Source organism: Ictalurus furcatus, chromosome 2 (genome assembly GCF_023375685.1).
Source record: "Ictalurus furcatus strain D&B chromosome 2, Billie_1.0, whole genome shotgun sequence".
NCBI classification, from domain to species: domain Eukaryota; kingdom Metazoa; phylum Chordata; class Actinopteri; order Siluriformes; family Ictaluridae; genus Ictalurus; species Ictalurus furcatus.
This window is the reverse complement of record NC_071256.1, coordinates 28,375,106-28,400,398: the sequence shown is the minus strand read 5'-3', so window position 1 is coordinate 28,400,398 and position 25,293 is coordinate 28,375,106. Positions and strand designations below refer to the sequence as shown.

Here is a 25,293-nt window from a genome sequence, read left to right as displayed (position 1 = left end):
AGGCAATGACAGGTGCTACTTCTGGGTGCTCATTTTAAGCCATTCTATTCAGTTTCTGATTTAAATATTTTGTATTGAATGTCTACAGAACATTTTGTGTATTGTGGCATTAAAAGCCAGTGTTTCCTTTCAGTTCATGCTGGTTAAGGGTTCCTGCAGTGCAGATTGTTAAGCAAGTTGAATGTTGAATCTGTAAAACATGATTTTCTTAATATTACAATTCCATAAAGATTTTGGTGATTTGCAGCCATCTCTTTCTCTCTCCTGCTCCTGGCCTCAGTGGGAGTGTGTGGGGAAGTGTGAGCCCGTCTTCTACTCCTCCATGTTTCTCTGTCGGCTGATCAGAGAAAGAAAATCGATCCGTCAGAGAGAACCATGTCACAGTTGACACAGTAGCTTACATCAATGTAATGCATCACGATTAAGTGCTGGGCTCAACTGTTTTACCATTTCGTGGCCTGTGTGTTTTAATACTATAGAAATTATTATCCAGCTATTTCTTTTTATTTTAACTATTATAAAATAATATTAACATGATTAAGTGCATTTGTACATCATAACCATGTGTGGGTCTTCTGCCACAAAGTTGGATGCACACAGTGGACTAGAATGTCTTTGTGTTCTGTAGCATTAAGATTTCCCTTCACTGGAACTAAGAGGCCAAAACATGTTCGAGCATGACAATACCCCTGTCCACAAATCAAGCTCAATAAAGTCATGATTGCCAGGTTGAAGTGGAAGAATTTGAGTGACCTGCACAGAGCCCTGACCTCAACCCCACTGAACACCTTTAGGATGAATAGGGACACTGACTGCATGTCCAACATAAGTGCCTAACCTCACTAATGCTCTTGTGGCTAAATGGGCAAAAATTCCTACAGCCATGTTCCAAAATCTAATAGAAAGCCTTCTCAGAAGAGTGGATATTATTATAAAAGCAAGGGGAACTAAATCTGGAATGGGATGTTCAACAAACACATATGTTTGTGACTGGTCAGGCATCCACATACTTTTGGCCATATAGTGAACAATACAATTAAAGAAATAGGACCAAACAGCTGATAAAGTACAAGGTAATCCACGGGCATAGAATTCGCAGGGGACTTTTAATAAAAATGAAAATTCGTAACCCCGCACTTCCAGAGTCCATCCCATCTATACTTCTGAGAGACTCTGCCTCTCTAAGATACTCTTTTTATACCCAATCATGTTACTGACCTGTTGCCAATTAACCTAATTAATTGCAAAATATTCCTCCAGCTGTTTCTTTTTAGTATCACTTACTTTTCCAGCCTTTTGTTGCCCCGTCCCAACTTTTTTGAGACGTGTTGCAGCCATCAAGTTCAAAATTACTTATTTTTTTTCTTTAAATGGTACATTTCCTCAGCTTAAACATTTGATATGTTTTCTATGTTCTTTTGTGAATAACATATGGGTTAATGAGATTTGCAAATAATTGCATTCTATTTTTATTTACATTTTACACAGCGTCCCAACTTTTTTGGAATTGGGGTTGTACTTATATTTTTAAAAAAGTTTTTAAAAGTTCATAAAAGTTTGTTTGTTGATAGCTGGTAGTTGATGGTCTAGTAAATAGTCAGTGCTTACATATTCATAACCCATCTTTGTGTATTTTATAATAATTTCATCATTCTAAAACATGCAAGTTCATATTTTAAACCAAACTTAAACATGTAGCCTATTAATTTTCTACTTTGTGGATTTACCTTTATAATTGAGCAGATTTGAAATCTGAGGTGGTCTGAGTTTGGTTGCACTGGAATTGTGCCACGATTCCCGTGAATGCGAATTCAATTCGGGTCCACACTTCTTCAGCAACATGCACTTGTTCTGCGCATGTGTTTTAGCTGATGATGACATCATTAGTTTCCACAACACATGTGTGCCATGAGTGGCAGGGGAATGTTGTGGGACACAGAAGAGGTGAGGTGCCTTACGTTTACTCTGCTGCACATAATAGTTAAAATAAAAAAAATAAATATGGTGTCGCGTTGTGTTGTCCACACACCTTTGTAATGACATAAGATGAACACAAATGCACTGGGGTTTGATAAAATCAAGCAAGTCTGAAACCAGACCAACGGGTTGCTGGGGAGCTAGAATTAATCACACTGTGATTTGGACAGCAGTAAACGTGCCCAGTGTGAAAACCACCCAATTATATATTTTTTTTAAATGAGTGAACCTCTCTAAGTTAACCAATTAGTCTTCTCAAACCACTCTTTCACCCACCAAACCTTCGCCTGAGGATAGAAACTTGTGTAATTGGTAATCGTGCAACACCTTCCAGCCTGAGAGAAGCATGGATCATGGTGCTCTGCAGGTGTTCAGTCTCTACAGCAGCTGATCAAGGCACTGGCACAGACTGTGAAACCTTCAGTAATGAGGAGACACATAGGGACTGGGGACTGCAGAGGGCTGAGCACTAACAAGACTAGCTACGAAAGTAGTACTACTGTTACCTCAGAAACTCAGCCTTCAAAGGGACTTGTGTAAAGCCAATAGATTGTCAGACAGATCTGTCCAACACTGATTATCTCTACTATTACTTTGTAGTCTGGTTCAAAAGCCCATTCACACATGCAGCACTGAACCTTTGTTAGCTTTAACAACTTAGCTACCTACTGCACCTGACTGGTAATATTTAAAAAACCTTGAAAAAATGCTGCTTATGTTATGCTCATTATGCGTTCGTAGAGTAATGACTCATAATTTTGGTGCTAAATGCTTCGGAGAATGATCATGCTGGACACCCACACTTATCCTCACATGGCCAGCAGGAGTGAATTTGTGTGGGTGCAACACATATAGCTAGCCAAATTCACACTGTTTCTTCACCACATGTAGTAGTTAACTTAGAATACAGGTATTTTAGAAAACAACCGAGAAAATTGTGCAATTTAACTTGCAAGTAAAGCGATGGCACTTAACGTTCTTTCTCGTGTGCTTCAGCATCATTAATTCTTCATTCACTCTCAATGATGAGTGACTGAGGTCAATACCTTAGTATAGATCACTATATAGCACTAGGAAATGTGCTGAGTATAAGTATGTATGATCATGTAAGGATATGCAATAACACTTTACTTAAGGGTAGTGTTCATACAGATACTGCACATGACACCTGATTAAGACGTTTATGACAACTGACATAATCATTTAGAAAGACTTATACAGAGAGGTGTCAAATGCCATAAAGACTGCATTTGTTATTTTTTTTTTGTCAGGCTGACATAACATCTGTGTGCTGTGGTGGACAGTAGGCTAACTTTTCCGTTATTTCAGTTCACTTGGCAAAGTGATATGGAACTGTAATGTGGTCAAGACCTGACTAGAACTACTTTAGCTGTACATTTACTGAAAAATAACTGCACATCTCAGAACACCTGTCAGCCAATCAGAATCGAGACTTCAACAGCAATGTGGTATATAATATAATATAATATAATATAATATAATATAACATAATATAATATAACGGGTGCAGAAGAAGACACTTATCTCTCTGTGATGGCATAAAACTAAACACTAGAGGGAGCGCTTCCTCTTCACTGCTTACTCAGACCCATTTTGTGTAACAGTAACACTGTCTTTTTACACTGTCTCTGGTTAATTAACCTCCACCTCACTATGAGTTTTTAGGCACTTTATGTATTCTGTAACAGATCGTGACAATTATATGAATCCATTTGTTTTCTAGTTTGGTTTGGCTTTTGGCTTTGTGTGTGTTTTATATTAGGGGTTTATAATGTAGATATGATGAATAGTTAACATTGCCTCTATTAAAGAGCTTTGGAAGTCATGGTTTCAGATTTGATTTGAATACATGATACTTTATATGAGAACACAGGAAAAATAGAAGAAGTGCATTCTGAATATGGAGAAAGCTGTGCTGCCCCTCATTCTGCCTTAGTGAATATGTATCGACAGCCAGTATGAGTTCTCCATGCTTTCAGCACAGAACCACCACATGATCACCTCTCCCCACAAATGTGAGAGGACAACTATAAATATTCATCAGCTGAGAAACGGCGGGGATTGGAGAAGCCAATGACATGCGGGGTGTTACTACAGGGCGGCCAGGACGTGGTACTAATCTGTCCTTTTCCACTCAGAGGACAAACTCTTGTTTGAGGCTGCCAGGGACACACAAATCATCACTTGCAATTTCAAATAATGCAAAGAGTCTGAAGACCTAAAAAACAAAAAACAAACAAAAAACAAAAAACAAAACACTACTTCTTAGCAAAGTTCTGTCTGAAGTGCAATCTGAACAACAAGTTTTAAACTTTGCCACAACTGCTCTATTAATTTTGTGTTCCCAGTCCTCTCTCATCACCAGAGAGCAAAGTGCTCACTTTGTGTGTTCTCTCCTGACATTTGACTAAATGACTAGAGTGCTTATCTGCAAATGCCATGTTCCACAAGAGTAAATTTCCACGAGTTCATCTTCTTTACATCATTGCAACATAAAAAAATAAATACTGTCATCTTCTGAATCTGAAAAAATACTTGCATTCATTGCAACAATGTGATTTGGATCCACAATGCTCTTTGTTTGTGTTGTGTTCTCCTGTTATTGTTTCCAGTGTTGTGTTTTGACTGGCTGTTCACAGGGGTCTGGGATGGGAAAATGGGATGCTGCACACTGGAGTGTATGACACAGATAATGAGGGGGCACCCGTAGAACAAGTGTGACAGAGAGAGAGAGAGAGAGAGAGAGAGAGAGAGAGAGAATGAGAATCCAGTCTGGATCTCACCTGTAGTCACCTATAGTCTGTTTCTGTCATACATTTATGTTTTTTAATCCACTGTGTGTTTACTCAGCAAGCCTACACTGGGAACAGGCTACTACTTGATTGATAAATCTGACAAATAGAAAAGACAATTTTTTGGCTCACTGAATATTTATATTCTGCAATGCAAAAGTTCTACAGTTTGTGTAAACTCTTCTTTTCATATTGACCAGGCTTACACTTTAATCTCTCATTAATTGATTTGCATTCACCAGCCACTTTATTAGGAATGCCTGCACATTCATGCAATTCTCTAATAAGCCAACCAAGCAGCAGCACAATGCATAAAGTTATGCAGATACAGGTCAAGAGCTTCAGTTAATGTTCACATTTTGTTGGTGCCAGATGGGCTGGTTTGAATATTTCAGAAACTGCAGCGCTCCTGGGGTTTTCACACAAAACCTTCTAGAGGGTTTAATGGTGAAATGGTGCAAAAACAAACAAACATCCAGTGAGCATAAGTTCTGTGGGTGGAAAGGACATGTTGATGAGAAAGGTCATAAGAGAATGACCAGAAATGTTCTAGCTGACAGTAAGTCTACAGTATTTTGAATAACCACTCTTTACAGCCATGGTAAGCAATAAATCATCCCAGAATGCACAACATATGAAAGCTTGTGGTAGATTGGCTACAACAACAGAAGACCACATTGGTTCCACTCCTGTCAGCCAACTAAATGTTTTTCTTAATTGCAGTATTATTTGACCTTTTCTCATCAAGTTAGTTAACACAGTGGAATGGTGATGCTCTATGCAGTGGTGAAGGAATCAGTTTGAGCGTGTACACCAATGGCAGTATTTTAGAGAGTGTGTGTACGTGTGTGTGTGTGTGTGTGTGTGTGTTGTGTGTGTGTGTCTGTACGAGTGTGTGTGTGTGTGTGTGTGTGTGTGTGTGTTTGCTGTCCTAGCCACCGGACTGAGACTAATATGCTGCATTGATTCTTGTGTCATTGGCCCTCCTCCCTCTCATGCCCGCAAGGTCTCCCTGAGCTTGATCTCATTTCTCTCTGCCCCAACCTTCCCTCATTTCATTAGCACTAAGCAGTTATCTACTTCCACACATTCACGCATCCTGGCCCCCCTCGCTCAATGGTCTTACTTACAGCTGGTTCTTAGCCCCATGTTTTAGCAAAGTGCAGCTGAATCAATGCTGACCATGCAGCATGAATCTGGAGCTTCCTGACCCCTAGCTGCTGATGGGACGCAGTTGTTCAAACTGCCTCATTTACATGTCAGCTGGAGGCAGGTCTAATGTACTTCTCTACTGCACTGCTGGCAGCCTGGAGAACAGATCCCTCTGTAATGACAAGCCTGGCTCAATCCTCTCTCTCCATTATGCTAACAGGTGAACATTTCACTGTGCCATGCCAGCACCTCATCATAACCTACATCAAATAGTTCATGATAATTAGAATGTATAGTCTGTATAAACAGTACTGTGACTACCTCCTGCAGAGCAGTTCTGTTGTTTACAGTCTGATCAGAGCTATGTTGTACATGCTGTACAATCAGGCTGTCATATTTAATTTATGTACAAAACAAACCTACTTCACACACATGCCTTCTGTGAGCATGAGCAGAAAGAAAATAAGTTTACCTTACTATCATGAAAGATATAATGTGAGATCATGCATGCAACTGGTGCTACATCATCTCATCTCTTTTTTTTTTCCATTTTTTATTTTATTTTATTTTTTTTTTAAACACAACATTAATAATGTAATTCTTATACCAACAGTAAGTATAAGTAACCATGTATTACCCTCAATTGGCAGTGGTGGAAAGTATACAAAACAGTGACTTGAGTAGTGCTACTGTGAATCTGCTTTTGTTTTATGTTTATGTTGTATTTGTTTAATTTGTTATTTTAATTTGCTATTTTATGTGTTGTTGTAAGAACTTTTATTTTGATGTTGCCTCTGAAATTGAGAAGGCAGGGTCAGTGAAAGTGAGTGAAGGGGGAGGAGTGAAAAGAGGATGAGATAGAGTCAGCAAGCTGTCTCCAGCTCTCCTGAGAAGCCTTTCTATTCCTATCCATTAAAGTTATATAAACGTGTTGAATCCTGAGTCTTCAGTCATTGCTGGAGGATCACAGAGTACTCAGTCACTTAAAACCCCATGCCTTACACTACTGTAGTAATAATTCAATTGAGTAAATCTAGTGATCATGAAAAGTACTAGAGTAAGAATAAATAAGTCATCCAATGAAAGTCAAACTACTTGAGTAATTACTTTACAAATTACTTTTTATATGTCTAAAGTTCACCCACCTAACTCAAAATATTCTGTCTGAACAATGCATTTTTGAACAATTATGTTAACTAACAAATTGTGCTAAGCTGAAGTGAACATCAACATTATATAAAGATAAAGAATATAACTTTAAAACATTAGCTGGCTAGATAACTTAGTCAAATGCTGTTTGGGTTTCAGTAGCTTGCTAGATACAGTGGCAAGAAAAGTATGTGAACCTTTTGGAATTTCATGGTTTTCTGCATAAATTTGTGATCTGATCTGATGTGATCTGATCTTCATCTAAGTCAAGGGTATTGACAAATATTATATGTCTAAAATAATAAATCAAAAAAATTTCTGATCTTTCATGTCTTTATTGAGAACAACCAAAAAAACCTCATAGTGCTTGTGGAAAAAGTATGTGAACCCTTGAGTTATTGACCTCAAAAAAGCTTTTTTTTTTTTTTTTTGCACACCTGGAGTCTCGTTAAGAAAATGAGTTTGGAGGTGTGGACTACAGCTACTTTGACTGATAAAAACCCCTCAAACTTTTGGAGTTTGCTCTGCACAAGAAGCACATGCTTATGTGAGCTATGCCTCGCCAAAAAGAGCTTTCAGAGGATCTACGATCAAGAATTGTTGATTTACATAAAGCTGGCAAGGGTTACAAAGTGATTTCAAAGACTTTAGAAATTCACCAGTCTACAGTTAGGCAAACATTTTACAAATGGAGACACTTTGGGACTGTTGCTACTCTACCAAGAATTGGACGCCTAGTCAAAATGACACCAAGAGCACATTGAAGACTCATCAATGAGGTAAAGAAACAACCCTGAATGACAGCCAAAGATTTGAAGGCATCATTGGAACTGGCTAACATCTCTGTTCATGAGACTACAATATGTAAAACATTGAACAAGCAGGGTATCCACGAAGGAAGCCACTGCTTACTAAAAAAAAACATTGCTGCACGCCTGAAGTTTGCAAAAGAGCACACTGACACTCCACAGCGGTATTGGCAAAATGTTTTGTGGACTGATGAAACTAAGATTGAACTATTTGGAAAAACCACACAGCACTACATCTGGCATAGAAAGGGCACGGCATATCATCATGAAAACATCATCCCAACAGTAAAGTATGGTGGAGGAAACATCATGATTTGGGCCTGCTTTGCTGCATCAGGGCCTGGCCAGCTTGCAATCATTGAGGGGAAGATGAAATCTCAAGTATATCAGACATTTCTTCAGGATAATGTGAGAATGTCTGTACGTCAGCTGAAACTGTGTAGAAGTTGGGTGATGCATTGTTATTTTTTAATGTGTAATGGTGTTCAAAAATAAATGTAGTGAAGTGCTCCTATAATGCTGTAAATTAAGTTATTGCCTTCACTATGCCGGTTACTTTCACTCACCTAAGGGTTTGATACAGTGTTGATTGCTCATAACAGTGAACTCCTTGTGCGTGAGTTTTATGGTTAAAATGTTCTATAAGTTTACTTATATTGTAGGAAGGTGCTGTTTGTCCTTGCTGGTGTTTTCTCACATTTTCCAGTCTGGTTTGCTTTGATAATTATCAATAATTGTGAAATATGACCAAATTGTTTGTTCTTTAGTGTGGCAACGTATAGTATGCTTGAAAATAAGTGCCCTCTGAAAGTATTGAAATAGCTATTGGAGTTTTTTTTTTTTTTTTTTTTTTTGCTATATGCTGAAGACATTTGAGTTTGAGCTCAAAAGATGATTTTGAGTATCATCAGCTTTTAAATTTACATCTAGATGTGTTAAACAACTTAGAACATGGCTCCTTTTGTTTGAACCCACCCATTTTTAAAGTGATCAAAAATATTGTTACATGTGACTGACAGGTGTTGCTTGTTGCCCAGGTGTGCCTGCTATGTTGATTGTTTAAACAATTAGTTACTCTGAATGTATAATCTTAGTTTGAGCCCTGGTTTTCACATATAAAGACCGAGTTTGTTGTTAAAATGGATAAACAAACATGAAGACTAGGCAGCTGTCTCTGGGAGAAAAGAAAGCCATTTTGAAACTAAGAGAAGAGGGAAAATCAGTCAGAGCCATTGCACAAGCATTGGGCTTAGCCAATACAACAATCTGGGATGTCCTGAAAAAGAAAGAAACAACTGGTGTCTGAACAGCCAGACATCAAACAAGTCAGCCAAGGACAACAACAGCAGTTCATGACAGAAAAATTATGAGAGCTGTGAAGAAAACCCCAAAAACAACAGTCAGTGACATGACGAACAACCTCCACAGGGCCGGGGTGAAGGTATCACAATCCATCATTCAATGAAGACTTCAAGCACAGAATTATAGAGGACATACCCCAAGATGCAAACCACTCATCAGCAGTAAGAATCAGAAGGCCAGATTGGAATTTGCAAAGAAATATAGAGATCTGGAACCAAGATTAACCTCTACCAATGTGATGGAAAAGCCAAAATGGGGAGAAAGAAAGGATCTGCTTATGATCCAAAATGTACGAGCTTATCGGTCAAGCACGGTGAGTGTGATAGCTTGGGCTTGCATGGCTGCTTCCGGAACAGATTCACTAATCTTTATTGATGATGTACCTCAGATTGGTAGCAGCAGCAGAATGAATTCAGAAGTCTACAGAAACATTCTGTCTGCCAAAGGATTAATATGAGACGATAAAGCAGAATTTCAGCTTTCATCTGCTGATAGTTACATTTAGATATGTTAAACATGTTAGAACATGGCACCTTTTTGGTGAGCAAAAGTATTGGAACAGATAATAAATTAAAGTAAATAACACTATACTTACATATACCTTGCTTTCAATAACTGCAACAAGCTGGTGACCCACTTTTTAAACTTTTGAACGCTTTAGAATGAAGGAAGGCTTTGAAGAATATCATATGATTTCACCTCTACAGCTCCAGAAGCACTTGGCTTGCATAACTGATGAGGACGACATGTTTCTCTGCAAACTTTGCATACCAGTCTGCATATTGTTTTAAACTCTCTCTCTCAAATTCTTTACATCACACATCAGAAAGGTGGCTTCCACTGCATGGCTGATGCACAGGCATTATTCATTCTGTAGCATCACTCTTGTCATGCAAATGACAAATACAAGAAAGTTGCAACACAGAGCTGTAACGTACAGATTAATAAGGCTGGACGCTAGTGCATAAACATAGTGAAAGTATAGTAATGGTCAAAACACGAATGGGCAACAGCAAAAGGGTTTAATCCATATACAGAAATAAAGATACAAGCAAGAGTTGGAAAAACCAGGATCAATACACAATACATGAAACAAGGCTCAAAAATGCATGATATGCTCAGCAAGAACTTGCAAGGAAATAGAGCAATAGAACACAACAAAGCATAAACAACCAAACCAATTAAGGTGAAGCACAGAACAGGTGAACACATAAATGTAATCAACCATTATAGTAACAGAGGTGGAGACAGAAACAAAGCCAGAATAACAAAACATAAGCAAAAGCACATGAAGAACGAAAAAACAAAAGCAAACAGCATTAGCCCTGCTGGAAACCAGGACTTGCATTGACATGGCGAAATAAATAACAAGAGCATTATGTTGTTCTTTGTGTTTTATATGCCTGGAAATCCTGGTAGGCTTACTTAATTTATTTTCCAGATATGGTTTCATGGGTATCATATGTTCTTCTTAGTGTCAGTGTTTTTGTGGGGGTGTATATGTGGAAATGACTTCTCTCTCTCTCTCTCTCTCTATAAAATTGGTTACAGGGTGTGGGTAATGGATGCATTGTTAGCTGAGGTACTTTTAGATGACATAGCCAAATCAATAGTTGTTGAAGTACAAGGGGAAAAATCAATGGCTTAATTTGTCTTTAAGTAGAGGGAGGATTGCTGGCTAACGTGGCTCCATTCCTTCCACAGCACAGGCTTTAAGCTCAAGCCAACTTGTCTTACAGTATGACAGACACAGATAACCATATTTTTAAATAAATAAGAACTTCATATTTGATTGATGTGTAGAGAACCAATATTTAACTTGAGATTACAATTAAAATTAAAAGTTACTACTTTCTTCTACTACTATTGTCACATAATGGAGGCTGAGACAGATGCAAGTGCAGATATGAAATTTAATCAAATGAAACAAGTACTAACACCATAAACTAAATACATACAACATGAACTATGAACTATGGGCAGAGAGAAGTAAAATGGACTAAGAAACTAGACAACATAACAACGGCAACATAAGACAATCAAAGTAAGACAAAGAGTGCAGTGCAAACTGTACCTATATACACACACAAGTGCTCGTTAACATGAATGAGAACCAGGTGCAGATGGTCATGTGACAGTGATGCAGATGTGCAGTGGCTGCCGGGAACTGAAGGCCAGAATTCCTTCAGGATATCCATGACAGAACCCCCAACCCCTCTAACCCCCCAGAAGGCGCTACTCCCGGAGTGCCAGAAAACACTCCCTCCCCCGGCAGTCCTGGCCCTCTGGGCAAAATGTCTTCAAAGCCCCTTAGGTCCCGAGGCAGGCTCCTCAGGGAGCCAAGGGGCAGACATGAGGCTGGGCATGCTCGCATGGTCGCCAGACAGCACCCAGATGTGGGAAGCTGGGTCATCAGCTTCAACTGGGTGAGAAGGCAAGGCGACGTCCTCAGCAGAACAGGAAGGCAGAACTTGTTCAGCTGTGTCAGCAGATTCGGGTGCAAACATAACATTGCTGGTCGTTGACTTCAGAGAGGAACAGGGTGTGCTTTCTGAGGTTCAGGTATGGGGCAGTCTCTTCTGCACCGCAGAGAGACAATATGATATCCCCAGTCTGGCGGGGAAGCGATATTCCCCATGACTCTAGAGGGGGGTGAAGTTCTCCTTGAGGCCAGAGGGAGGAGCAAAGTTCTCCATGAGGCCAGAGGGAGGAGAAAAATTCTCCACGAGGACAGAGAGAGGAGCGAGGTTCTCCGCGAGGCCAGAGGGAGGAGCGAGGTTCTCCGCGAGGCCAGAGGGAGGAGTGAGGTTCTCTGTGAGGCCAGAGGGAGGAGCGAGGTTCTCCGCGAGGCCAGAGGGAGGAGTGAGGTTCTCTGTGAGGCCAGAGGGAGGAGCGAGGTTCTCCGCGAGGCCAGAGGGAGGAGCGATGCCCTCCGTGGAGCAGAAAGGGGGAGCAACATATGGAACAAAGCAATGTGCCATAAGGAATGACGTCTTCAGCGGAGTATGGAGGCAGAGCGAGGTCCTCAATGCAGCAGGATGGCGGAGCGACGTCCTCAGAACAGCAGGAAGGTGGCGCAACATCCTCAGCCGAGCAGGAAGGCGGCGCAACGTCCTCAGCCGAGCAGGAAGGCAGAGTAAAGTTCGAAGCGGAGCCTGGCGTAGTGACCTCCATGGTGGAACAGGGAAGAAAAGCAGAGCTCCTGACCGCAGCGGGAGGCGGAGCAATGTCTTCAGCTGAACAGGGAGACTGAGCAGCGTCTTCAGCTGAACAGGAATTCTGAGCAGCATTCTCAGCTGAACAGGGATGCTGAGCGGCGTTCTCAGAAGAGCAAGGAGGCCGAACGACATTCTCCATCGACATGGCAGGCTGGACTAGATGGACACAGTGGAGGAGGGAGGGTTGGAGTTGGTTCCAGACTGGTTGGAAGCCTCCCCTTTGGTATACCCCATGACAGAGTACATCACGTCGAGCCATTCCCTATTGTTTTTAATGAAGGAGAACTTTCCATCCTTCTCCCACCTCAGCTTTAAATTTTAATACAGGGCCTCTTGGACCCTGAAAAATTCGGCTGCATCCATGTTGAGGTCTTGCTTTCTGTTACATAATGGAGGCTGAGACAGATGCAAGTGCAGATATGAAATTTAATCAAATGAAACAAGTACTAACACAATAACTAAAACTAAATATATAAAACATGAACCATGGGCAGAGAGAAATAACATGGACTAAGAAATTAGACAACATAACAATGGCAACATAAGACAATCAAAGCAAGACAAAGAGTGCAATGCAAACTGTGACTACATATACACAAGTGCTCGTTAACATGAATGAGAATCAGGTGCAGGTGGTCATGTGACAGTGATGCAGAGGTGCAGTGGCTGCTGGGATCTGAAGAGTTCCTTCGGGATATCCATGACAAGTACAACATGATATCTTGACTCCTATTTTTTAAAAAGAGATTTAAAACAAAAGAGGACCAGTACAGCTTTAGAGCTCAGTGAAATCACTGCCCAGACAGCTCCGTCAACAAGGAGAAAGGTAGACCAGTAAGCCTTCTTTTACTTTTTGTCTCAGCATCTATGGCCTGGAGCAAAAGATTAGCAAAAACATTCTACTAGCCATCATTTGAAGTCCAACTTTCCCTTCTATATTCTGAAGTGAAATCTAGAATGTAAGAATTTACAGTTCATTGGTTATTAGTGAGCATATATAACATATTGGCAAATTACTGTATAAATACAGTATAGACTTTGTATTTACACTTGCCATTTTATTAATTATATCAGTCTAGTCTAATAAAACTGGAAATTCAGGTGTGTAAAGAAAAATGGAATTTTCTACAGCAGGTCTTCTACATGAATAGAATCTTCTACACCAGGGATTTCCCTTACCGGGTGGAAAGGATGATAGGATTGTCTGTTGAAGTGTCCTATGTGTACATCTCCTCTCCAACTCAATATTGATCCCTCACAAAGCTCTCATACACTTTAAGTCTCAATTGTGTCTGCTGGGGTAATTATTATCAAATTGTCTTTACACCAAAAGTCTTCCACAGACATTTTTTCACTCCCTTTAATTCATTCTACTTCCTACTTAATACTCAGATTGTCATATATCAAGGAGGTAACTCTGGACTTCAGTTCCCATCAGCCACTGCACTCTACTACAACATGTCCACCTGCACCTGACTCATGTTTCTGTTAACGGGCACACTTATATAGCCATTGTTTGTACTGTCTTAGACCACCGTCTTCCATATTACCATGTTTATTGATCTTGTTAGTTTATGTTTAGTTTTTGCCACAGTATTATGCCAAGTTGTCTTAGTGTCTTTGTTTTGTTGTTTGTTTGTTTGTTTAATAAACTATCTGAAAATCTGCCATTGCTTCCAAACCCTCTTTGAAATGTGACACATATGACACTGAGATACTCAGAGACTTAACACTGACAATTATATGAAAAATCTGAAGGTCCTGCATATGTGTATATGTATATAATATATGGAATAACGCCAGTGAATTAATTCTCTCACCCTAAAATCCAAACCAGATGTATTGCATCTGTCGATTCAGTTCACACCACACACGTTCTGCACACACTCACGGTCTCTGGAGCAGTCCTCATTTAGAGTGGCATATAAAGAAATGCAGGCTGTATTCCTAGCACTGAAATTCTTTCTTCCTCAGTTGAGAGGTCGCCATGTATTAGTTGTGCCAGACAATACAGCAGTGATCTCATATATCAATCACCAGGGAGAGTTACATTCATGCCCCCTGTTCAGGCAGGCTCAACTAAATCTTCTCTGGGTGGAGGGAATGTTTTTGCCAGTGAGTGCAATGTACATTCTGGGCAACAGGAATGTAGGGGCAGACATCTGGTCAAGGCAGGGACTGAGGCCTGGGGATTGGAGGTTCCATCCACAAGTGGTGGAGTCCATATGGCGATGGTTGGCCAAGTGGAGGTGGATGTGTTTGCTTCTGAGGAGACAATACACTGCCAGATGTGGTTTGCCCTCACTCCTCCCACACCATTGGAACTGGATGCCATGGTACACATGTGGCAGAGGTCATGTCTGTACGCCTTTCCCCCGATCGCTCTGCTCCCACAAGTTCTAGTGAGAGTTCGCCAAGACCGTCTACTTCTGCTGCTAGTGGCACCTTATTGGCCAGCTTGAATATGGTTATATATGGTTATCTTGGAGATAATATCCATGCTAGATTCCACTCCTTCGGAGATTCCTGTCTGCAAGGATTTACTGTCTCCAGGTTGATTTATCACCCTCAACCAGAACTATGGAAACTGGGTCTGGCTCCTGAGGGGCACCAGCTCATAGATTCTGGTCTCTCAACTGAGTTTGTAGAGACCATGTTGAATGCTAGCGCACCATCCATGAGAATTTTAATTGGTGACGTTTTGTCTCGTGGTGTGAGGAATGTCAGTTAGACCCAGTGAATTGCACAATAGCTACAGTTCTTACAGGGACTTTCTCAGCAGGGTTGTCTCCTTCTACAATTAGGGTCTTCGTGGCTGCAATTTCGGCCAGCCATGCCCCTATTGATGGAGCCTTTGTTGGGCAGCATCCTCCAAAATAAAGGTTTATGTGTGGTGTCAGGCGGCTGAGGCCCATCTGCAGACCATGCATACTGGGACCTTCCTGTGGTCCTCGAAGGTGTGTCAGGTGACCCATTTGAGCCCTTAGAGAGCCTGAGAGAAGCTTCTGACAGTAAAGGTAGCTCTTCTGCTGGCCCTGACATCTCTCAAGCAAGTAGGAGATCTACCAGCTCTCTCTGTTGCCCCTTCCTGACTTCACTTTGCAACTGGATTAGCCAAGGCCTTTGTACATCCTAGGCCGGATTATATTCCTAAAGAGTCTTCTGCCCAGCCAGTAGTGTTGCAGGCTTTCTGCCCTCCACTGTTCCTCACACCGGAACAAGAGAAATTGGACCTACTGTGTCCAGTAAGGGCTCTCTTTACTTACGTCCACTGCTCTGGCCAGTGGCATAAGTCAGAGCAGTTGCTGGTCTGCTTTGGTGGCGACAGTAGACGGGATGCAGTGTCAAAACAGCAGCTAATTAGATAGTGGAGCAAATCTCTATCGCTTATGAGGCGTGTGGTCTCACTACGACTCTGGTAAGGGCTCATTCCTCTAGGGGGGTCACTTCCACGAAGGCTTTATCCAAGGGGGTACCATTACAGAATGTGTGTGCTGAGGTGGGGTGGGCCGTGCCGCACACATTCATTCGATATTATAGTTGATATCAAAAACGTACTCAAAAAACAGGCAAGGGTCAGGTGATGCGCAAGCAACATAATGAGGGTAGGCAAGAGCAAAACGTGAATAACAGGAACCAGATTAAACCAGGTAAACAATTAGTAAATCAAGGCTTCGTATCAACTAGCACAATAGCACAGAACATATACTTCGCAAAGCATGTGGTAACAGAGCCCTTAAAAAGTGTGTGTAGTAGTGAAGGTGATTGAGTCTAGGTGTGTGTGTTTAGTAATTAGGTGAGTGTTTGGGAGTTTGTAGAGTTCTGAGAAATGTAGTTGGATGCCGATTCCAGTGTTGACATGACAAACCACCCCTCCGAAGCACTACCTCTGGGAGCAGTTTGTCCCCTAGGTTGTGGACCTGGACAATTGGGGATGCATGCATGGAAAACCTAACACAATAGGAGGTACGTCAAGGGCTGGCCCCCACCTTGGGGCTATAGCCCTCCCAGTAAATCAGATACTGCAGCTTACATCATCGTGAATCCAGTTTTGGGCATGCTCAGCCCAAGAGAGGAATCGTGACCAGTCCTCCTGATTGTCAGCACAGAAAGCCCATAGGAAATGCCATGGTTCGCCTTTTCCACTTGGCTGTTAAATTCGGGGTGGTAGCCGATCTTTATGAAGCTCTTCCAGATACGGGATGTAAACTGAACACCCAGGTTACTCATTATGTCTTCTGGGATGCCATTGTACTGGAACACATGCTCAACACTATTTCGGCTGTTTTGAAGGCTGATGGCAAGCCCAGCAGGGTAATCATATGTAAGGACTTCGAGAACTGGTCCACAACGACCATGATGACAGTTCTGAAATGGAGGAAGGTTGGTTATGAAATCTATGGCAAGGTGTGACCAAGGTTTTTGGGATGTTGGTAGCAGGAGGAGTTTGCCTGCAGGTAGTGTTCATGGTACCTTGGCCTTAGCACAGACTGAGCATGAGAAGATAAATTGGTAGATGTCTTGTATTGTCCATGGCCACCAGTATTTGCCCTGGAGTAGTTGGTGTGTTTTGTATGTTTTGTATGACATATGTATGCAATTTCCCATGAAATCCATCCAGACAGGTCTAAACTATAAATACTTATAATTGGCTTACCTTAGTGAATCAGAGTAAGACAAAAACACGGTTTGGAAGATGGATTTATGATGTACTTACTCATTATTTAAAATTTGTTTATTTTGAACAAAAAGGGTTACATAGTGTACCTTTAATTGTATTTTTTACTACTGATTTTATTTTCTTGTGTCTACTGTATGTATATGTCTTATGTGAAGCACTTTGTAAACATTGTTTTAAAAGGTGCTATATAAATAAAGCTTTAATTACTTACTTACTTCTAGAGTGAGATTCACCACAAGGAGACCCTGATTGCTAATGTTGTAGTTCCAGTCAGCACTGGATAACTTTCTAGAGAAAAAGGCCACTGGGTGGAGCTTGGGTTTCTCTCCTGACTGCTGGGAGAGGACAGCCTTGTTGATTTGCCTCTTGGTCCCCTTCTTTAACAGGGCAGTCAGGGGGGCCATGATGCTGCTGAAGCGCCTTATGAAATGGCAATAAAATTGGCAAAGCCCACGATCTGTTGTAGTTCCATGATGTTGGTAGGGGCGGGCCAGTTGGTTACTGCTGAAACCTTATCTTGGTCAATAAGCACCCCCTCTGGTCCTATGATATAGCCTAGGAAGGCAACCTTGCACACATGTTTGAGTAGCATTTTCACTAGTGCTTTTTGATCAGACTTTTGAACCCTACTGTACCATTTCAACACTTTTACATACAGATGCACATTTAGAACTAATTATGCCACTCATTTTCTTTTATTAACAGCTTGCATCTTATCACTGTGGCAGGACTCTCTTGATGTGCTGGCTGTGGGTGGTTTTGTCAGAGGAGTAGATCAAAATATTGTTGATGTAAGCAATAACATACTTCCCCAACATTTGCTGCAGCACGTCATTGATGAGCAATGTCAGGGAGTAGTTAACTAAAAGTAGTGATGCTATTAACTTAACTACATTACAGTAGTATTGACAGTAGCTCAGCTACTTTAAAAATAGTGTAGCTTTTCCAGCAACGAGTTACTTTTTCAATTGAGTAGCTATGAAGGGCGACCAATTACTATGTATTTTGTCCAGTTATAATGGTCCTCTTCATTGCTTATCTGCGGTGCCTGCTTGCTTCCCAGAAATTAAGAGGTTCATTGTCACGTGCTTCTCATTTCTTATTTGTGCTTCCTCGTTTCCTTTCCTGACTTTCTTTCCTTGCATCTCAGCTCCACCCCCTTAGGATGCGAGGGAAAGATGCAAGTATAAGATGCGAGGAGAGAGGCATCAAAGCAAGTCAAATGGAATATCCTCGCTCTCTCAAGCGCCACCTCAAAACGATGTCAATGAATGATTGGATTGCTGGATTGCCTCACTGCAGTCCAGGGATCTGCCGTTATGTTGTTTGGTAAGCTTGGTTAATAATAACATTCTTAATAAAGCAAAATGCACTGATAGTACGTGAAATGTCTTGGTAATTCAACAATGAATTAATGAACAATGCATAATTTATCACATCTTTTGTGCAGCTTTGCATATCCAAACAGCAGAAACTGGCACCCGCACCCTCATGCCTCTCCCCATCATTAGCGTCCCCTTTGAGAGAATAAGGTATCCCCAAGGACATCCTAACTGACCAAGGTATGCCCTTTTTGTCACGTCTAATGGTTGATCTGTGTCAGCTGTTGCAGGTATAAACAAAAGTACATCTCTCTATCACCCCCAGGCTGACGGCCTCACTGATCGCTTTAACCAAATGCTCAACTGGATGCTGCGACAGGTTGTAGATGAAGAGGGGAGGAACTGGGACCTCCTCCTACCCTTCATCTTCTTCGCTGTCAGAGACTTGACAGGAATCTACAGGCTTTACCTCCTCTTCAGATAGGAGCCTCAGGGACTGTTGGATGTGGCCTGGGAAGCCTGGAGGAACAGCCCTCACTGTTCCACTCTCTCATCGATTATGTGCAGGACATGCAAGAGCGGCTCTAGCGAGTTGCTCCGATCGTCCGGGAGCACATGGAGGCCTCACAATGGGTATCTATAATCAACCTGCCCAGCCCCGGAAGTTCCATCCAGGTGATCAGGTGCTCCTCCTGCTGCCAAACGCCTCCTACAAATTTATATCATGCTGGCAGGGAACACAGTCCTCAAGAGGTGGGCCCAGTGAACTACCACCTGTCAGCCCCTGGTCCAGCACCACTGTCATGGTGCCGAAGCCCAACAGAAGTATCCTCCCCTGGGTCAACAACCTAGTGGAGCAGCTGGGGAGAACCCGCTTCATATCCACCCTCGATCTGACCAAAGTGGCCCTGGCTCCGGAAACAAAGCCCAAAAGAGTCTTTTGGGCTTTGTTGAAGCACCTTTTGATTTTATTATACCACTCAGCCTTTGAGTAAGACTCTCAGTGTGACACATCTTGACTTAGCAATATTTTCCACACCCTCTCTGCAAAAACATCAGATTGTAAGGACACAGATTTTTTGTTAGATTCAGGTCTGGGCTCTGGGTAGGTCATTCAAAAACATTGACCTTCCTTTGGTTAAGCCATTCCTATGTTTATTTGGATGTATGCTTTGGGTCACTGTCATACTGAAAGGTGAAATTCCTTTTCACCTTCTGCTTACTAGCAGACATCTGAAGGTTTTTTGCAAAAATTGACTGGGATTTGTAGCTATTCATGATTCCCTCCACCTTGATAAAAGCCCCAGTTCTGGCTGAAGAAAAGCAACCCTAAAGCATGATGCTACCACCACCATGCTGCACCACGGGTATGGTATTATTTTGGTGATGTGTTGTTGTTTTTTTCTGCACCAAACATACCTTTTGGAATTATGGAATTATTATACCTTTTGGAATTGTTCTCATCAGACTATAACACATGTTGCCACATGGTTTGGGATAATTTAGTTGGGCTTGGATGTTTATTGTGACTAATCAGTACTTGTCAGATATTTCTGCAGTTCCTTTAATGTTGCCATACTGTAGGTCTATTGGCAACCTCCCTATTAATAGTTTGTCTTATTCTTTTGTAACTTTTAGACGGACATCTTGTTCTTCGTAATGTCACTGTGGTACCCCATTTTCTCCACTTGTTGATGATGGCCTTCACAGTGTTCCATAGTATATCTAATGTTTTGGAAATTATTTTATACCCAACTCCTGACCTATACCTTTTGACAAGTGAGATACTGTACATGCTTTGTAAGCTCTTTGTGGACCATGGCTTCAGGAGTCAGATGAAACCAAGAAGATATCAAGAAAATCTGACAGAAACAGATGGTCTTTATTTGGGGTTAGTCAGAATAATTACATTGATGACAGTGGTATGATAATTACTTTTGAACAAGAGATTCAATGTGATTGGTTCATTCTGAACACAGCCACATCCCCAATTATAAAAGGGTGTACACACTTACATGACTAAGTTATTGTAACTTTTTTATTTTTCCCTAAAATGTTCCCTAAATTTTTTTTCACTTAATTTTAAGACATTGTAATTCAATGTGAGGTTCTCACAATTTATCTTGGTTTTATTTATTTATTTATTTTACATCACAAAAACCTGCCATTTTAACAGGGGTGTGTAGATGTCTTATATGCATTGTATGTGCATCCTTATAATTTGTGAATTACACTTTAAATGATCACCTTGGAATGGGTGTGTGTGTGAGTGTGTATGTGATTGTGCCCTGCGATGGACTGGCACCCTGTCCAGGGTGTACCCCGCCTTGTGCCCGATGCTTCCTGGGATAGGCTCCAGGTTCCCGTGACCCTGAAGAAGGAGTAAGCGGTAGAAGATGGATGGATGGATGATCACCTTGTATTTATAATGAATAAATATTGCAATTGCCTCATAATTTTTGACAAGCCATTATTAATAATAGTTATTAGATATAGAACATTATTAGAGCTTTTTAAGAGTAAAAATTCTTACAAGAATCATTATCAACTTACAAAGAATTATGAGTACAGACATAATGTTTTTGTCTTCTTGCTATTAGCAGTAGTACTATTTCCTGTTATCTTTATTTTCATTTTTTTACTGGCTCTGTAATAACATGAATGTTACATTTTGAATAAATCACCTTGTAATTGAACTTGAAAATCTGTGGGCTCTAACCTTTGTCTGTGTTTTTTCATGGTAAAAGTTTTATCATGGTGGCAATCACAAAAAAGAACAAGGTTACAACTGAGTAAACAGTCACTGACACTAAAACTGACATATATGAATCTCCCTTAATCCAACAAAAGTAACCATCTAAAAAAATCCAATATTATGTAATGTAATTATGTTACAGTTAAACTGTACTTGTATCTAATATTTACAGTGCCCTCCACTAATATTGGCACACTTATGAGCAAAGAAGGCTGTGAAAATGGGATCTTCTAGCAGGACAATGGTCCAAAACATACATCAAAATCAACACAAAAATGGTTTACTGACCACAAAATCAAGGTCCTGCCATGGTCATCCCAGTCCCCTGACTTGAAACCCATAGAAAACATATGGGGTGATCTGAAGAGGAGAGTCCGCCAGCGTTTGAAGGATCTGGAGAGATTCTGTATGGAGGAATGGTCTCAGATCCCTTGCCATGTATTCTCCAACCTCATCAGGCATTAAAGGACAAGACTCAGAGCTGTTATCTTGGCAAAGGGAGGTAGCACAAAGTATTTAACCAAGTATTTAACACACCTATATTTAACAAACTTTTTTTTTTTGATAAACTTGTTTTGTATTTGCAGTTATTTCATATCCATGAGAGCAGGGTATTTTTTTGAATTATTTATTTATTTATTTATTTATTTATTTAACATATTTTTCATAGCCTTCTTTGCTCATATTTAACAAGGGGGCCAATATTAGTGGAGGGTACTGTATAAAAAAATTCATTAATGGCAGCCCTTATAATAGCTGCCATGACACAAAGCCACTACTAAATAGCTGCCAGGGTCAGAAAGTGAACACATTACACAGTTAAATGTAAACTATGATATGCCGCTGACAGTGTGCATACTGTGTCATATAGTCAGATCTCTGTTTAGCCTCTAACCATTCATTAATTTCACTGACATCTCATATGAACTTCCACCTTGCATATCATTACTGAACAGGAAAGCCTTTTGTATGTCAAGAAAATTGTCAGGTCTAATCCCTTGCTGATCCCTCTGCTACTATTGCTCAGTTGTGAGTGCATCTTATTTTTCTACAGGAACTGTGTCACTACTTGCACATTAACAGTGGCCTGCAGCACAACCCTGAGGAGTTTACATGGGAATAAAGGCCTCTGTGTATTTATGAATCTATTTATGAAGCACAAGGACATGATAGCATGTTAATATTGTCATCCTTTTATTTTTTCCATCCAGATTCATCTCTCAGACTCTGCAGTCATTTGCAGTGTAAATCAAGCCGCAACAAACCTTGTCAATGGATCAAGGCAAAAAGATTACTGCACCTGGGACAAACATACACTCACTGTTCACTTTATTAGTGGACTTTATTTACTATACGCCTACATATTTATGTAATTATAAAATCAGCTAGTTATGTGGCAGCAGTGCAATGCATAAAATAATGCCACTCAAGAGCTTCAGTTAATGTTCAAATCAAACATTAGAATGGGAAAAAATATAATCTCTGTGACTTTAACTGTGGCATGGTTGTTGGTACCAGAGGGGCTAGTTTGAGTATTTCAGAAATTGCACACACAACAGTCTCTAGAGTTTACACAGAATGGTGTAAGAAAACAAAAACATCCTGTGGTCGGAGCTGAAATGCCTTGTTGATGAGAGAAATCAGATTAGAATGACCAGACTGGTTTGAGCTGACAAGAAGTCTATAGTAACTCATATAAGCACTCTTCATGGCCTTTGTGAGCAGAAAAGCATTTAAGAAAGCCCAACGCATCGAATCTTGGGGTGAATGGGCCACAATAGCAGAAGACATCATTTTCCACTCCTCTCAGCCAAGAACAAGAATATGAGGCTATCATGGCCACAAATAGTGCTTTCCACTGAGTGTGTTATGGTGTTATGGTAGCTGTTGTATGCTAAGGGAGAGCTGGCTGGTGTATAGGAATTGACAGGTGAGCAAAATAGGGGGAAATTGGCATATTTTTCCATTATTTTCCCATAAAGTGAGACCATGAAGACATGGTTTGCCAAGATTGGAGTGAAAAAAATTGAGTGACCATCACAGAGCCCTGACCTTAACCCCACTGAAAACCTTAGGGATGAATTGGAATGCTGACATGCCACAGGCCTGCTCACCCAATATCAGTGACTCACCTCACGTCAGCCACTGCTATAGGCACAGCTATAGTGCCTGCTATTGTGGCTGAATGAATACACTTCCCCACAGCCGTGTTTCTAGTGGAAAGCCTTTTCAGAAGATTGGAAGTTATTATAACAGCAAAGGGAGACTAAATCTGGAATGGAATGTTCAAAAATCACATATTAGTGTGATGGTCCAGTGTCCACAAACCTTAGGACATATAGTATAGTTTACCTAATGTCAGACAACTTTTAACTTGCAGCATAAAAAATGATAGATACCTGTAGTTAGCTGTTTGCCTAATGTCAGGATACTGAAGACAAACAAAACTCTATTGAGCCGTCTCTTTTAACTTAGATCATGTAGCAATCTTGTAGCCCAAGATACAATATACCAGTTAAACAGATTTTCTGTATGTATGTTATTCCCTAATACTTAGCTCTAATATCTGTATTGCATTGAAAATGAATAAATGGGAACAGCGTCTCCATACTTGTAACTACATGTTTTGATGTTTTATAACACAGGCATCATTTGAAATATAATGAATGCAGATTAGAAGTTTGGTGACTGTGCTATGTCCTTCTTTGTCAACTCACCTCCCAATAAAGACATTACACAAAGTGGCATAATTACACTGAGGCCATGAAGCTACATCAAAGGAACCATTTCTTCTTGCTTTATGTCACAGAAAATGATAAATTAAAGTGAGCAATTCTAGCCATTGTACTAAGCACCAATCACCAGTAAGGATGCATGCCCTAGTGTGTAAACTCAGCCAGGTAGAGATGGAGATGAAAATATAAATAGAGAATGATGCATCTTTCATGCTGCCCAGCAGGCCCCATCATCTGGCACTGCTGGATGTAGCTGTCTAACTACCCTACAGAGTTTCATCAAAGGCTTCTCACACTGAAAGCACCTGCTTACAAGAGCCTTGGCATTCTGTGCGGACATTCTCCATGCACCACATACATAACAAATTGGAGAGCATTTCATATACAGTCATGTGAAAAATTAAGTACACCCCATGGAAATTGTTGGCTTTTTATTTAATTTAATTTAATTAATTTTTTTTTTGTTTTCTTTTGTTTACATTTTTGTAATAAAGTTGTTATACTTGAACAAAACCACAAGGAGAATTAGCATTTTCAATTATTTGTTCAATAAAAATATGAATAGATGTGATATCTGTTAGAAATTGCATACTGCCTCTCAGTAGATTCCACCCCGAACTGTGTTAGTGTCATGATTTCCCCTTGAAGCAGCGTGCTCTAAGCGTGAATGCGCGAGCACCTGCTTTTCCATTGTTGACAGTAGTGACATCTGGACACGTGTGTTTTCTTTATGTTTCTGTCATGTCTCCTCCCTGTTCTGTCATTGGCTGGGATTTCACGTGTGTCTGTATTGCCCTCAGCTGCTAGCAGTTTAGACGCTGATCATGTCCACATATATACCGTGCGCCTCCTAGCACACAACGCGGAAGATTATCATAGAGTTAGATTAGTTCGTATAGTAGTCATAATCACGGTCCATGTTTAGAGTTGGTTCACGCTGGATTATCCGCTCCCAGTTCCTCGTCATAGTTCATGTTTCTCGTCTTGTTTATCGACCCTGTTTTCCATGACCACGACCTTGATTCATGTTTAACCCTGTGTATGCCTGTTTGCCGATCGCCTGACCTGTGCCTGTTTTGGATTACATTTTTGGATCACGTTTTGGATTTGTCTGCCTGTCTCTCTTTTAAAATAAACACTGTTCATACTGCACTTGCGTCCGTCCTGTCTCCGCTCCGTCACGATACGTGACAGTTAGGATAAGCTTGTTCCACAAAAAAGGCCGAATTATCAAAGGGACAATTTATCTGAGTCTCAGCAATATGTGTATAACACCACCTAAAGTGACATTTACACAGTTATAGCATGGGAGCAGCAGTG

The 25,293-nt window shown here is 40.7% G+C and overlaps 1 protein-coding gene across 1 annotated transcript; it reads right to left on the bottom strand.

The window, feature by feature from the left end:
* Positions 1-11,904: 11,904 nt before the first annotated feature.
* Positions 11,905-14,011, bottom strand: LOC128617605 (uncharacterized). The gene is made up of 2 exons (XM_053640765.1): positions 13,660-14,011; positions 11,905-12,876 (listed from the first exon to the last, which is right to left on the bottom strand). The coding sequence occupies exon 2, from the start codon at positions 12,610-12,612 to the stop codon at positions 11,905-11,907; it is 708 nt and encodes a 235-aa protein (XP_053496740.1). The 5' UTR covers positions 12,613-12,876; positions 13,660-14,011.
* Between the last annotated feature and the right edge of the window lie 11,282 nt (positions 14,012-25,293).

Bases quoted from the DNA above. Each gene is read 5' to 3' on its own strand.
- LOC128617605 (XM_053640765.1), bottom strand. From the start codon at position 12,612: ATGTCGTTCGGCCTCCTTGCTCTTCTGAGAACGCCGCTCAGCATCCCT.